Source organism: Silurus aristotelis (genome assembly GCF_946808225.1).
Source record: "Silurus aristotelis genome assembly, chromosome: 25".
Lineage (NCBI taxonomy): Eukaryota > Metazoa > Chordata > Actinopteri > Siluriformes > Siluridae > Silurus > Silurus aristotelis.
The window spans coordinates 14,884,350-14,900,080 of record NC_139598.1 but is presented as its reverse complement, the minus strand read 5'-3'; the positions used below and the strand labels follow the sequence as shown (position 1 = coordinate 14,900,080).

The window sequence follows — 15,731 nt, the reverse complement described above, 5'->3', positions numbered from 1 at the left end:
GTAATAATTTCAGTGGTGGGCCAGCAAGGCCTTCTCTGCTGGCCTAATCACTATGAGAATCAATGGCCTGAATAAATATAAATATGCATTCAATTATTGTAGTCTATATTCTTAATTATTCAGCTTTTCATTACATATATCAATTATTATATAGTTATTATATTATTTAATTATCTAGCAGGTCAAAGGAAGGGCCTTCAAAAACAGCAGGGTTGTGCCCTCTAGCTTCAAATACATACAAACAAGAAAAGCAAGACATTATGAAGAAAGGTCAGGCAGAACAGTCAAAAACAAGAATGGTTCAAAAACCATTTATACTTTTGTGTTATCTTTCCTGTAGTATTTGCACAAAAACACAATTTTGTCATCATTTTAAATCCCCAGGAAAACCGTAATCCCCCGGGTTACACTGGTTGGAGACCTGAAAAGATCCGAAGTTATGTTATGGGGCCAGATTTCCCATCATTTGGAAGCTATACTCAAGTGCATGCTGGGATCACACAATGAATACAATAACTATGCTGGGATAATTTATACATAATACAAATATTAATAAAACTCCTAAAAGAGTGCACCCTGCAGTCAATATGGTGCCTTTTTGTATACGCCTCATACTCTGAAGCGAGGCTGTTTTGGTAAAACAACATTTTTTATATTTTTATACACCTTCGACAACAAACCAGAAAGGAATAAGTGATCCTGCAGAGAACAGCTTATTATAAAAATAAAAAAATTTGGAACTAATAACTTTAACTGATCACTCAATAGCCCCCCCATGTGGTCCAGAATAAAAATGCAGGGTCATTGATTATACTTTTTAAAGAGGACAAAACAGTTTTGGCCAATCTCCTGTTCATCTTGAGTACCTATAGAGTATTATGGCATCCTTTACAGACTTTGTTCAGATTGTTCAAATTCCTGAGGGTGTTTCTTGGGAGTAGCTAAAGAGTCGCAAGCACGTGCAGCTTTTGCGTAGCGATCGTCTGCGAGCTGTGACATCGCTATCAATAAATAGCTAATTGAATAAATATCCAAATTGATATTGAACATAAAAAAAAGCAGCTACCTATGACTTTCGTAACCGAATGAAGCACGGTGGTGGGTGTTCTCTTGCTGTGTGTGCGCTCTTCCGGGAGACATGCCCATATAAGGAATTCCTCCCTTCATGACTAGCCATACTCGAAAATACATTTCCGAAACATTCAAACCTGGAAGAAGTGTATTTGGCACAGAAATACTCCCATCATACATGGAGTTAAAAAGTAAAAAAATCTCCCCCACTTAACATTTAGCAAATATATATATATATATATATATATATATATATATAGGTCCCCTGGTGGTCTAGTGGTTAAGATGCAGCGCTCCCACCGCTGCGACCCAGGTTCGATTCCCGGTCAGGGAACCATCCCCAGCCACTCTTAGTGCGGGTCCCAAGCCCGGATAAATTGGGGAGGGTTGCGTTAGGAAGGGCATCCAGCGTAAAACATGTGCCAAATCAAACGTGCGGAGGATCCGCTGGGGCGACCCCTAACGGGAGAAGCCGAAAAGAAAAGAAAGATATATATATATATATATATATATATATATATATATATTAATAAAGAGTAGCATACAAAAGATATTGGAACATATGTGTTTAGTATGCTAGTCCTGCAGGTAGCATAGGATCGTAGAATCTCTGGTTTGAGATTGTGTTTGGGTCTCCTGGTCTGTGTTGATTTCCTCTGGTTCACTCGTCACCTCTGACCTCCAAAAATGGTGTACAGAACGCAATAAATTGCTTCCAGTGGGTGTGTGTGTGGTGTCCTGTGATTGGCCGGTGTCCCCAACCTCATGCCTAGCGTTCTTGGGATAGGCTCCGGATCCACCATGATACCCACCAGGATAATCTTTAGTCATTCGAAATAAAAGCTTTCACTTTCATGTCCTTTTTTTTGTTAGATGTATACGAGCAAAACTGCAGACGTTCAGCATATTTGCTCAGAATAGCCGAAGTTGCACGCAGCAGTGGAGCAGTGAGCTCCTCAGCTCAGTCTACATGCTACTGCTGAACCTCAGTGGCGTCCACGATGGGGGTGCCGAGAGGACTCTGACCAAACAGCTCTTCAATTTGTTCAGTCTGTCTCATGTTCACACTCCAACCCAATGGAGCTGCACCTGAACTCAGAAATGATGTTTTTTAGTGGTTACTACTCACTTCTATCACTTTTCAGCTTAAATTCTTAAATTATGTTGTTTTTATTTGTTTGTTTGTTTTATAATATTTTTATACAGGAATATTTTGTTAAATGATATTGTCCTTGTCATGCTTTTTCAAATCTTTTTGTTAATTGCATGGCTTCAATCTTTCATTACTTTTTTGTGAAGTTAAGCTGTTGTTCACAAGGTTTTACGCCTCTTTCAGGATTTCCGAGACTCTCCATCAAAGACAACTCTTTCTTTTAGTCTGATTACTGAGACTTTCTCCCTCAAAGACAGCTTTCTTTTGCAGGATTTTCCAGACTCTATCTTTCATAGACAGATTTTCATTTCAGGATGATATTCAATCCTTTTTTCCTCAGACAAATTTCTCTTTCAGTATGATTTATGAGACTCTAAAAGACAGTTTTCTTTTTCAGGATGATTATCAAGTCTCTCTCTCTTTTGCTCTCTCTCTCTCTCTCTCTCTCTCTCTCTCTCTCTCTCTCTCTCTCTCTCACACTCTCTCTCTCTCTTGTTATTCTTTCAGCGCTCTGTTTTGCTGTGTTGGAAATCTAAGTATGCCTGCTCTCCCTTCAGACCCTGTCAGCTTGATATATAATGTGTATATTTGTAAATTGGAAGTGTTTTATTATCTTCTCTCTTCTCATTCAATAATATTTGTTTTTGACACTTGGTGATGTTCAGAAGTTAAGGTTCTTAGAAACAACTGCTCAGCACTCACCACCCTCCTGGGATGTTAGTACTCTAAAAACAAAAACGGAATGAATAAAAACTACCTGGTATCACTTGTATTGCTGATTTTGGGCCATGGTGTGGAAGATTCTTTCCATCATCTGACGGAGGTTTCGTCTGCAGGGAGAATAAGTTTCAGCACCACAGAATCACAGTAATGATCATAGATATGTACTGAACTTGTGTAATCTTAGTGAACCTTATTACAGATGTTTTTTGAGACAGTTGACTGTCCTCTGTGTTTGTACTTGAAGATGCTAAAGAGAAGGGAAAAACATATTTAAGGAATATTCCAGCCAATCAAGCGAATCTGATTGCTAATGAGCTCTAGCTGTTTGCAAGAACCAAGATCAAGATGTTATGAAATGAATCTCCAGCTGTAAATCATTCTGAAGAGCCTGAATAGAGTTTAAATAGAGTTTAAAGAGTGGTAGAAATGTCACTTTGTGAAGACCTTGCCTTTTATATTGAATAGTACATTGCAGTTATAAATAGCAATATTACAAACAAATACTTTTTAATACCATGGAATTGAATTTTTTATTACCTATGAATATGCAGTTGTACATAAACTAAATTATATGATATTCGTCTGCATATTGTAAGAGAATTGGCTGCTATTTTCAATGATGCAATTACACCCCTCATTCATAGTATATGCTGTTTTTAATATGCTTGTTTCAGCAGTGACAAATCAACAACATGCACTTTATTGCCAAAGGTTTGCAGACACCTGATTATATGTACGCATTCCACGTTTAGTCACAATTTGCTCTTATTATTCCCTCCACTCTTCTGGGGAAGATGTTCCACTACATTTTTGTGGTTGTTTGTGGAGATTTGTGCTCATTCAGACACAAGGGTGTTAGTAAAGTCAGGTACTGGTGTAGGTGGGGTGAGGAGGCCTGGGGTGCAGTCAGTGTTTACATTCATCCCAAAGGTGTTTAATAGGGTTAAGATCAGAGCCGGAGATCTTTCACTTCAACCCATGTAAACCATATTTTCAAGAAGCTGACTTTGTGCACAGGGGCTTTGTCATGCTGGTACTGGTTTGGGTCTCCTAGTTTGAGTAAAGGGACAATTTCATGCTACTTCATCCAAAGACACCCTTAACAATTGTGTGCCTTCAACTTTGCGATAACAGTTTGGGAAAGAACCACGTATGGATGGGAAAGTCAGGTGTCCCGATACTTTTTGTCTTTTGGGATTATATATATATAGCTAAAACCTTTGCTATGTTTCCACATAAATATTATCAAATGTACCTTGATTTGCCAGACAATAATGTGTTACACCCGAGGGACATCTTGAAATGTCCAAGGTTCTGAGAAAGAAAAAGAGAGAGAGAGAGAGAGAGAGAGAGAGAGAGAGAGAGAGAGAGAGAGAGAGAGAGAGAGAGAGAGAGAGAACAAAATCTGGTTAGTAAAACAGCTAATTTACCTTTGAAAAATAGAATATACTGTATATCCAACATGAAACCTGGTGCATTAGGCTCAGGTTCTCTTTACTGAACAAAAAGTGTAGTAGTGTTGGCAAAATCTGAGTGACATCCAGTTCCATCCAGCACTGATTCCCATTGCCATGAAGATTGTTTGAGATAAATATTGAATGTACTGTACTTTCCATGCTTTGGTTTGCAGTGGGACACACCCAGAGGGGTTAAAAGTTTAAAATGTGGTGTTATGAAGTCTCTGATGTGGCTGGATGATGTTACCAGAGATGCATCTGCGTTAGAAGAGGACGACTGTGTGGCTCCTTCCACCTGCTGTCTGGAACTCTGCAACTGCCGCTGCTTCATTATGTATTCGTACGTGCTCAAACCTTTATATACTAAAGAAAGAGAGAGGAGAGAAGGTATATGCCGCTGAGTAGTATATTATAGTATTTTATTAAGTTTCCAATTCATTGTACTTGATTATATACGTCTTAAAAAGAAAACCGGAGTTGAATAGAACATGCTTAACTCCAAATGAGGTCAAAGATTTGGAATATTAACTTCTCTGGCATTGCTAGACATTAGGGGGGGAAGAAATCCAGTTTCTGGTTACTAATTATTTTAGAGCAATTGATTCTTTTTGCTGGAACACTTGTCAAAAAGGATTTTGAATAAAAAGGAACAAAACCAGCCAAACAAGATCTAGACTTGCACTGAGGAACATACAACCACCTAAATAAGGGTTAACAAGGAAAACTAATTAAATCAGGCAAAAAAAGGGGGAAAACTAAATCTTGATTGAATCTAAATGATTTAATCAAGCCCTACTACTACTATTTAACTGAAAGACTTTGTGTCCTGTTCTTTTTGTTTTTCTTGCCTTGTGTTTTCTTTTGTCCACTAGATGTCGCCATTGTGCCCGTGCGTCGCTCGTTGGTTTTCCATTGTTACCACCTGTATTCAATCACCTCCTGGGCGCATTCAAGTTCCCCCTTTGTCTGATTTTCTTTGCTCGGATGTTTCCTAAGATTTCTGTGTAACTTTTGCCCTTCCATTTTCTAAACAAGATTTAGTTGTAGTATTGTTTTTGTCCTCATTTTAGACTTTCATATAAAACCATGGAACCAACCTGCAACCTGTTTAAGTCTGTCCCTGCACTTGAGTCCACATCCCACTGTTCAACTGCTACACTTCCTGATTCTCATGCAACCAACCCAAATTCCAGTTCCACATTGTTTAAGCCTTAAAAACCGTTGAGACATGTGCACTTACACAGGAACATGTGGAAGATCAGTAAGTGGCACAACAGCAGGAACGAGACCAGTGCGATGATGACAGTGATTACAGCCAACACGAGAAGACTGACGGAACTGGTCTGTACTGGTGCTAAGGGCAGGAACACTAGCCATGTTGTGCTCCCATTGACAGCTGTATTGAAAAAACAAAAATACATTAATTAAGTGATGTTTAGGCATATTGAATAACAAAACTTTGGGCTTTGCTTTGGTGCTATTTTGGGTGAGAATGTAGTTTTCTGCATTTCTCCCTTTTTGCTCATTATGACTAGACTTACTCAAAATAACTGACATGACCTCTACCCATGGCACCCATGTGCAAAACTACATGCCAAAGAATTTGATGTATTTTATATGCTCCATTGTAGCATTGATTGTGTGTTATTTGCTAATCATTGACCTCACAGTGAAACAAAGGAGAAATCTCAGAATGGCTGCTAATAATGCTCTACAACTTAGTGTTGTGAAGGCAAACTGTATTTTGGTTTTATTAATGAAAGTTTTTAATTAAGTAGATACTCGTATTTTAGAATTTTAGAATGACATTCCATTTGGCTCCAACAGAAATGATTAATTAGATGGTCCCTCATGTTTGTCATGACAAGTGAGAGAGAGAGAAGCTCATTTGAAACGTAATAATATATGACTATGCGTCTTAATCTAAATGTATATTTTGAAGCCAGAGACTTACAATTTGTTATATTGTGCAATGAATCTACTACCTTCTATATTAACAGCTAAAAAGTGTAAAGAGTGTCCTAAAAACCCTTTGAGATGCTTCATGTATAGCTGTTTATTTTTTTCATTCCACAATGGCTGATAGAGGAGTAGATTTATTTACATGCCATTTATGCCATTTTCAAGACATTTCAAGAAAATCTGGACATTGTGAGGAAAAGTCACCAACTGTTCTAAGCAGTTGTTAAGCTTTTTTATAAACCATTTCTACTTTTGTGTTTTCGTTCCAATAGAATTTACACAAAAATACACAATTTGCCTTCATTTAAAAAGCCCAGGAAAAGCGTATTGCACAGAAAAAATAAATAAATAAAAAAATCACAGAAAGCCGTTCACCATTTATTTATGAGGTTAATATTGATGCTTCTTCTAGAGATCATGTATGCAGGTTGTGCAGCTGTGGCTGCAGTGAAAGGGGATTTGTTGCATTGTGTTTATTGGGTTTCTTGCTTTAGTAATGCCTTTCTCACTGCATGAGATACCTGTCTGTGATTCTGTGTTTCACTGCGTTTCTCTATCATGGCATCATAATGATGGTATTAGGAAGTGGATTGATTCAGGTAGGACAACACTAGGTGTGAAATAATACACGGCCCGCCACAGGTGCAAGACATGTTGAACTGATTAAGCCACAGGGTAAAAGATTGGCTGATGTTTTTACCTCGGAAAGCTGCTGCTGTACGAAGAATTTCAGGATTCACAAAGTGTTCAACGAAGACGAACGAGATGACCAGAATGAGGAGGAATATTCCGCAAACAGCCGAAAGCACAGTCAAGAAAAATAGCCTGGGTACAGAATACATAAAATCACTATAAATTACTTTGATTTCTCTTGCAAAAGGATATTACTGTCCTGAAACTTTACCAATAATTCCTTCTTCCTACACAGTTGTTGAGCCATTTGCAGTGGTGGTCGAAGTCTGCTATGCACTTGTTGCAGTTTCCGCAGTGTTTCACTTTGGATCCCCTGCAGAGACACAAAGACATGCTGACTCAGACGGGATGGGAGTTTGTCTTTGTTGTAGCAACAGTGCTCACACTGTGGGGTGATAATGAATACCTTACAATCACATAACATTACAACAGGATGAAAAGTGGCTGCATTCTTAAACCACTGACTAAAAAATACAAGTGTCTGGCACATTTCTGTCAATCAGCTGCAATTGATATATTCTGTAATGAAATTCATAAATTATATCATTTGCCTGATATTTTGCACCGTATATGGGCATATATAGTGCACATAAAAAAATATAAAGTAGCAAGGCTTCAATATACAATATTCCATATAAAGGATTGTTAAATGTATTGGTCTTAACAACACCAATATCTCCTGTTCAAATATGAAATAAAATACTGGAATGGTTTGTATGTGGCACTGACACCAAAAATAAACAGGAGGTGGAGCTGGAGGTGGCAGAGTTGAAGATGCTGAGATTGTCATTGAGAGTGATGAGGATGGACAGAATTACAAATGAGTTTTTTAAGAGGGACCAGGCAGGTAGGAGGTTTTGGAAACAAGGTGAGAGAGATGTGATTGAGATGGTTTGGTCATGTGCAGAGGAGGGACATGAGGTATATAGGGAGAAGGTTTATGGATTTTGTAATGGAAAGACATGCAGGTGATTGGTTTAAAGGATGGAGGTCGGAGTGTTAGTAAAGAACAGAGTAATGTGGAGATGGATGATCCCCTGTGGCGACTTCTAACAGGAGCAGCCGAAAGAAGAAGAAGGCTGGACTGGTTTGTGCAGACAAGATATAAATCTTACTTGACAAAATGTTACCAGTGTTAATATTATAAGAGATTCTGTGTAAAAAAATTTATTTAAAAAGTGCAATCTAATTCCAAAATGTAATCAATTTACAGTGCTGTAAAAAGGTATTCAATTCTACAAAGCAGATCTGAATCACACCAGTCCAAGTCCAACTCTGAATGTCTCTAAAAAAATATAATAAAGTCCGTACTTGAATCCGATTGAGATTCTGTGGCATGACCTTTAACAGGTGGTTCATGCTCACAAACCGTTGTTTTTCTTTAATAAATTAAATCAGCATTTAAAAACTGCATTTTGTATTTGCTCTGGATATCTTTAAGTGATATTTAAATTCGCTTGATGATCTAAATCAGTTAAGTATGACAATTATGGCCCTCTCCAAAAAAATCCTTTTCAATACTTTTTTACAGCACTGTATCTGCTGGTTACATTGATAATTTCATATAAATCCTACAAAGATTTAAACACTCATTTATGAAATAAAAATAATATATTATTAAAACAGATAACATTAGAAGCCATGCCTGGCCTTCTACTCTACATACACGTCAATGTCACACAGGTTGCAGTGCTGATTGTGTATGACATGTGGCTGTTTCTTCCTGTCAAACACAGGCATAGGGCTGGAGTAATCCTTTTTGACACGCACAGCATAGTCGGCCGGGTCCGTTGTCACCGCCGCCATGTGGATCAACAAGTGCAGGGTGAAGACTGCCCCGATCACCTGGTTGAAACTCTGTTTAGGTTTTAATACCACCTCTAGACACAAGGTAATCTGATCAAATGTGTGATAAGTCATAGTTTGGGAACTAAAAGCAGATTTTAACAATTTCCCTATAGGATCAATAAAGTATTCTGATTTTAATGATTCTGGGTAAATTCGGAGAGTGCCAGTCAGGCAGAGGTGCAATAAGGGGGAGGTGGTAGTTCAATGGTTATGCTACTGGACTCTGGATTGTAAGGTCATAAGTTCAAATCCCGGCTGCCACTTGAGCAAGGACCTTAAGCCTCAACTGCAATTACAAGACATTTTAGACATTATTTGTGACATGACCTGCTTCATTCTGTTTTCCAATTCTAATTTTACAACTACATTTAGACTTATCGTATGACCTACAATTCTTGTGAATTTGACTAAATTACGACTAACCAAATCTTTACACAATCCTTATACATGTATACAGTGGAAATGACATATCTGTTCTGGAACCTAAATCTAGATGTTCAAAATACGGCCAATTAATTATCGGCATGCCTGAAACCTGACATAATCTGAATTCTAACTTTTACTAACAGTAGGCTATAGCACAACAGTAGTATATCACAAAATAAAGCAGGATACACCGTAGGAAATGTAGTTCCATGGTGGAGGTAGAAGAGGGATAAAAACCCCAAAGCCTACAATGCCCATGAAGCTGAATATTAGCCATGCCACTGGTTGGAGAACATGAAGTGGTAGAGACCATCCGTTTACTCTAGAGTGAGTTGGTGCTGCAATGAGTCCATTGGTGCTTCCTCCCCGCGTCGGCACTGTACGTCTTAAACGCCGCTCGAAACAGTTTACCTGGAACACAGCGAAAAATATCTGATGCCCAGTCTTTGCTACATTGATTGATTTTTTTATTACATTTTATTTTAAGAAAACCCAATCTTGCTTTTGTGAACCAGCCTTGTGTATTTTTGTTCTAATCTATATGTAAGTTGGGAACTTAAAAAAAACAAGCCTCTTTTTGTAGACCTAACTAAAACCTCGTCTCCTTCACTGAATTTGACATGTTCATAAGCCAATACATGTTTAGTGGGACTGAATAACTCACCTATTTCACTAACACACTGCACAGGTGCTAAAAAAGATCTCCTTCACAGAGTTATATACGTCAAGGCCACACCTTTCTCACTGAACCGAACAATGTCAGCAGAGATCATATCTATATTACTTAGGGTAAAATGCCTGCAAGGCCACATCTCCCTCAGTAAAAATGTCAGCAGAGCTCACATTAACTACACTGAGGGTCATTTGCCTGCAAGGCCAACGTCTCCCTCAGTATAAATGGCAGGTTGAGATCATATTTATTTTGCTGAGGCTGAAATGCCTGTAAGGCGACAACTCCCACAGTGAAAATGCAAGCAGAGCTCACATTTACTTTCCTAAAGGTAGATGCCTTGAAGGTCAAATCTCCCTCAGTGAAAATATCAGCATAAATAACATCTACTTTACTGATGGTAAGATGCCTGCAAGGCCACATTTCTCTGAGTAAAAACGCCATACAGAGATCACGTCTACTTTACTGAGGGTAAAATGCCTGCAAGGGCACACAGGTCTTTACTCCTGTAGGGAGACTGACCACCAACACTTCTTTACAGCCACTAATAGGCACAGATGCACTACTTTCTTCAATAGCACCCAGGTCATGCTTCCTTTAGTTTTTCCACAATGCATGCTTCTACAACTACAACTCTCTAATGCAGGATGTAATCCTATCTTTCAGAGCTAATACTCAACTCAGTCTCATTTGCCAGTGAAATGAGCTTGATAGGAATGTTATATCTTCAAAAGCCCAAACACGAATGCCCTGTAGGAAATGTTCCTTTTCAGAAACATCTTCAGTTTAGCATATAATTGATTACTACCACATCCATTACTTTATAAACAACTCTTGAGCGCCAAACGTTAATTTTAACTCAGCTTTGTTGTACGAGCAAAACTAAGCAACCCGATTATAGAGACCTGTTTAACAGCTGGGAGGATTTATTTGTGCCAATCGAAGTGGAAAATTGAACAAAGTAATTGGGGTTGCCTAGTAATACTAACCACAAATCTCCTGTCATGTAGTATGCTTCTGCTGAGTCGGGCCAGTGTTTCATACACAGTACCTGTATCAGTCTTTCACCTGTATTACTCTGTGTGTTCAGTCTTCCTTTGATTTCTATTAATCTAATATGAATCTGATAGCATGGAACAGCTATTTATATTTTTATATTTATATTTCACCTATATTACATTTACCTCTTGCCTTTATTAATATTTTGTGTTAGTGTTGGTTTTTAATACATTTTTGCCTGGAGAATTTGGTCTACCATTTATCTACAATTTATTTTGTCGATTTCTAACTTGTGTTCATCTGCCTTATGATTAATTTCTTTCCCGTGCCCTTGTATAATATCAGTTATATCACGCTTGAGGTTACTACTACTAGTAATACTAGTGAGACAATAGTAATACCAATGTATTAGCTTTGTTTAATCATTGTTTTGGCTTTTATTTATTTTTTAGCACTTTCACCTGCATTCATTGACATTTATCCACCTGTCCCACCTGTCATTAAAGCGAACATTTCATTTGTATTAGTGGTCTATTTCGCCATAGTCTCCCACCTGGAATCTTTGTTCCTTTTTACCTCAGGTGTTTAGTTTACCTGTAACATATGCAAATGAGGCTCTGTATCCTAGCAACAAACTAACTTTATGGAAATGTACAGCTATAAACTATAACTGAGAAAAACAGCTTCAAGTCCAGCCTTCATCCACTATTCATTTACAAAGCAATATCCTTCCTTTTTTTTAGAAGGTAAATATCGATGTCATCGTTTGTCAGATGTTTACAGTGTTATATTACTATTTAAAAACAAAAAGAAAGCACACATATAACACGATCCATGCTTATACTTACATCAGTCATTTTATACTTAACATTCTTGAAATTTCATATGATATAATTCATCACTATTTCCTAGAAAGCTGTAGCTGTTCCATAGGCTTCAAAACAAGAACTGTCTATTACCACTATATCCAGTGTTTAGATTCTTGTCTGAAAACGTAAAAAAAAGGGTTTAATCCAGAAACATCCAAAATGAACACTGTACATAAATCACAGCTTTATGTCCTCTTTTCCATGTCCAAAAAATAAAGCACAATAACTTCTCATACGTGTTGCAGATAGAGCTAAAAAAGTTATCCAGGTTGGAGTTTCCTCGGGTGCTCCATGCAGTGTCACCTGGATACAGGTAGTGTGTCATTTGTAAACGAATCAGCTCTGTTGAGAGTCGACTCTTTTGAGAGTCGGCTCTTTTCAGAGGCGACTCTACATGTTCTATATGTTCTTGTTCATTCCTTTAGATACGCATCTACGCTGAAATACCACAACGATCTCAAAAATTATCTCGCTTAATGCAGACACAATAATAGAACTAATGTATAAATCACTGTTTTCCAAACAGGGGGTCGCGACCCCCACTAGGCGCCGCTAAAGATTTTTTTTTAATTATTATTTATTAATAATAATAAATAATAATTCACTTTTAAATATAAAAAAGCTTTCATATATGAAAATAGAAAATTTTTGCAGCGTATTGAGATTGAGATGGTTTGAACATGTTCAGAGGAGGGACATGGGGTATATCTGTAGAAGAATGCTGAGGATGGAGCCACCAGGATGGAAGAAAATGGGAAGACCAATGAGGAGGTTTATGGATGTGGTGAGGCAGGGGCGTAGCAATCATTTCAAAAGTGGGGGGGAGGAAATGTCTAGGGTTACCCCTTTGTTTTTTTTTTTCAGTTAACCCTTGTGTAATTGACAGGTTTTATTTTTAATCATATTGTTTTGCTTTATATGCTTTATGATTATATATGATTATAAAACAGAAAGAGCAAAAGAAATACAACAGCTTGCCACTGGGACAGTGCCCTTAAAAGGACATCTTTGTACCTTATTTACCCCAAAAATGTATAGTTGTACATTAAGATACACATTGGTACTCTAAGGTAGTAATGTGTACCTTTTTGAGTATAAAGTACAAAGATGTCCCTATAATGGTACTAAGAGTATATTATTTACATATTTCAAATTGTATTTTGTGTATGCACAGTACATGGCACACAGTAATGGAGACTTGCACATTGAAATAATACGTCATTTTGTTCTATTCTACAGTCCATGTTTCAGGAATAAAACAAGTCATTCAAAACCTGATATCAATTATAGAATGAGATGAAATAAAGATTTAGTGTCACTTCTTTTAAGCTTCCTGGCTGGTTTGTTTAAGTAGTAGCTTTTTACACAGTGCTAAAGCGAACATATATCTCAATATATAAAGCTACTTAAAACTGCCAAAAGTGTTTCTGCGACGTTCCTTCCCATCTAACAGCTGAGCAATCATTTCCCTATTTATATTGTCAATTTTGTCACTGTGGATGTGACACACAGCAACACTGTTAAGACGGGACTGTGTCAATAGTGACATACAGAAGAAAATAACAAATTAAGTACACTGCTGGACATTAACCAATAATGTCGTCATCATTTTCTCCCGCTTATCCGTAATTCGGGTCACGGGGCCAGCAGTCTAAGCAGACCCCCGCCTTCGACTGCTGCCCAATCCTCACAGCACCGTCCCTTACGGTCCCTCCTGCAGGTGGTGAGCCCACAGGAAGGCGGCCCCACGTCACTCCGACGTCACGGACCTTGATATTTCCCTCGTAAGGGACCCCCTCTAACATCGCATAGAGGGTTAAGGGCCTTGCTCAAGGGCCCATGAGTGGCAGCCTGGCGATACCGGGGCTTGAACCCCAGACCTTCCGATCGGCAACCCAGCGCCTTAACCGCTGGAGCCACCACTCCCCCTGTTTTTTTAACCAATAATTTGTATCCTAAATTGTTTAACACTTTAGTATGAGGAACAAGTATTCACTATTAACGTTTGCCTCAAACTCTTAATTTACTGCTTATTAGCTTTTAAGGTAGTCGTTGTAGTTAAGTTTGGGTATTAGGTAGGATTATGGGATGCAGAATATGGTCATAAAGAATAAGTAATTAATATGTGCTTTCTAAGTAGCCTACTAATAAACAGCCAATGTGCAGTTGTTCATCATACTAATGTGTTACATATTTTTTTTTCTAAATTTTACTAATAAATTTTTTTATGATTGGTCCATATATAATCCTACAAACACTTGTGAATAAATAGATTATACATTATAAAATGTAAAAAAAAAATAAAAAAAAAACTGCACTAGCAGCCAGGTGTTAAAAGCCACATCTGTTCTCACCTGTAAAGTTTCTTGTGTAACATACTGAATCTGCCCTGACAAACCTAGGCTGTCTGATTCTTGCTCATTCACATAAAAATGTAAAATGTGTGCAATAATGAAAGAGCACCCCATAAAATAAAGATCGTTCCTCTCAAGGTTTCTTCCTCATATCATCTAAGGGAGTTTTTCCTTGCCACTGTTGCCACGGCTTGCTCATCAGGGACAAGGGACACCATTCACCTTCACTGTTGTTTTCTGTAAAGCTGCTTTGAGACAATGTCTGTTGTGAAAAGCGCTATACAAATAAACTTGACTTGACTTGACTTCCTATCAGCATACTGTAACGTTTCCCCTGTCGTCTACCCTCATTCACCGGACTACATTACCCATCATCCTTTGCACCCCGTCATCCACCATGTTTGTTAACCGTCTTCACCTGTCTGTTCACCAGGACTCTATTTATACTCATCTCACTGTCTTCACTCAGTGTCGGTTATCGTCTTTATTCTGTTGTATGTATGTGTGATTTACCTGCTACTTATTATTAAAATTAAATCTTTAATTTTACTATTCGTGTCCTCGTCTCTCTGTGACACACAAACCGTGACACATGCTGTAAAATCTCACTTCAACATTATCATTATTCTTATTTGAAGGGTTTTGATGACACACTTGTTAAAACAAAAAGACGTTATAAAAGAGTTTATGGAAAATACACAGAAAAAAGTGAACGTTTGTCCAAGCAGCTATTTTTTCCTTATAATCCTTTAAAACCTTAAAAACTTGCTAATTATTCAACAAGAGCAACAGGTGGAATTACTAAACATTGTGCAACACAATTCGGATACTATATGCAACTTACACTGCTTGACTTTTTTGTAAAAAAGGAGTGAAGCGGGTTTTGCCGCTTTGAGCTCATCGCAACCGAATGTTGGATCGCGCGCGAGACCGCGGATGCGACTCGAGCTACAGTACTGGAGCGCGTGACAAGTGAGTGACTGATTGCCATGGATACGTGACGTCATATATATACTATCTTGTCTCTTTGAATTTTAAATCACTCTGCATTAATATACATCGCTCCATTAAAAACGTCAACATGTCGTGAACACACACTCTCCACTAAAAAGTGAGGGGGACGAATTTACTTTTTTATCCAAAAAAAAATCGGGGGACATGTCCCCCGCGTCCCCCGTGTAATCTACGCCCCTGTGGTGAGGGAAGACATGCAGGTAGTTGGTTTGAAAGAGGCAGATGTAGAGGACAGGTGGGGGTATGGAGACGGATGATCCGTTGTGGCGCCCCCTAATGGAAGAAGATTGCAAGATGTTAAATGTTAAATAAAGGTGGCACAACCTGAACTTCTCAACCTGTATGTGCATCGTGTCATGGAGTCATTAGATTTCTCTGTTTATCTATTTTCAGCCTAGATGCCTGGCCACACTAGCTGCAAAAGTTTTGTGACAAAACATCTGTAAAATATACATAAATATTTACACCAATCAGGCAAAACGTAATGACTAC

At 38.1% G+C, this 15,731-nt stretch overlaps 1 protein-coding gene across 2 annotated transcripts; it reads right to left on the bottom strand.

The window, feature by feature from the left end:
* Positions 1-1,592: 1,592 nt before the first annotated feature.
* Positions 1,593-15,219, bottom strand: zdhhc11 (zDHHC palmitoyltransferase 11). 2 transcript variants are annotated; one of them, XM_083530120.1, is made up of 12 exons: positions 12,108-12,282; positions 11,851-11,988; positions 9,523-9,744; positions 8,726-8,904; positions 7,271-7,372; positions 7,067-7,191; positions 5,645-5,800; positions 4,652-4,767; positions 4,203-4,261; positions 3,137-3,194; positions 2,982-3,054; positions 1,593-2,160 (listed from the first exon to the last, which is right to left on the bottom strand). In XM_083530120.1, exons 2-12 carry the CDS (start codon positions 11,857-11,859, stop codon positions 2,045-2,047), a joined length of 1,215 nt encoding a protein of 404 aa, XP_083386246.1. In that variant the 5' UTR covers positions 11,860-11,988; positions 12,108-12,282; the 3' UTR covers positions 1,593-2,044. The 2 variants fall into 2 exon arrangements, with proteins under 2 accessions (XP_083386246.1, XP_083386245.1); XM_083530119.1 differs by lacking the exons at positions 11,851-11,988; positions 12,108-12,282 and adding an exon at positions 15,070-15,219.
* Between the last annotated feature and the right edge of the window lie 512 nt (positions 15,220-15,731).

Bases quoted from the DNA above. Each gene is read 5' to 3' on its own strand.
- zdhhc11 (XM_083530119.1), bottom strand. From the start codon at position 15,216: ATGGCAATCAGTCACTCACTTGTCACGCGCTCCAGTACTGTAGCTCGA. The intron at 7,373-8,725 runs GTATGTAGAGTA...GTGTCTCTGCAG, and splicing joins AACCTGTGTGACATTGACGT to GGGATCCAAAGTGAAACACT. The intron at 4,768-5,644 runs GTAAGTGCACAT...CTCTTTCTTTAG, and splicing joins GATCTTCCACATGTTCCTGT to TATATAAAGGTTTGAGCACG.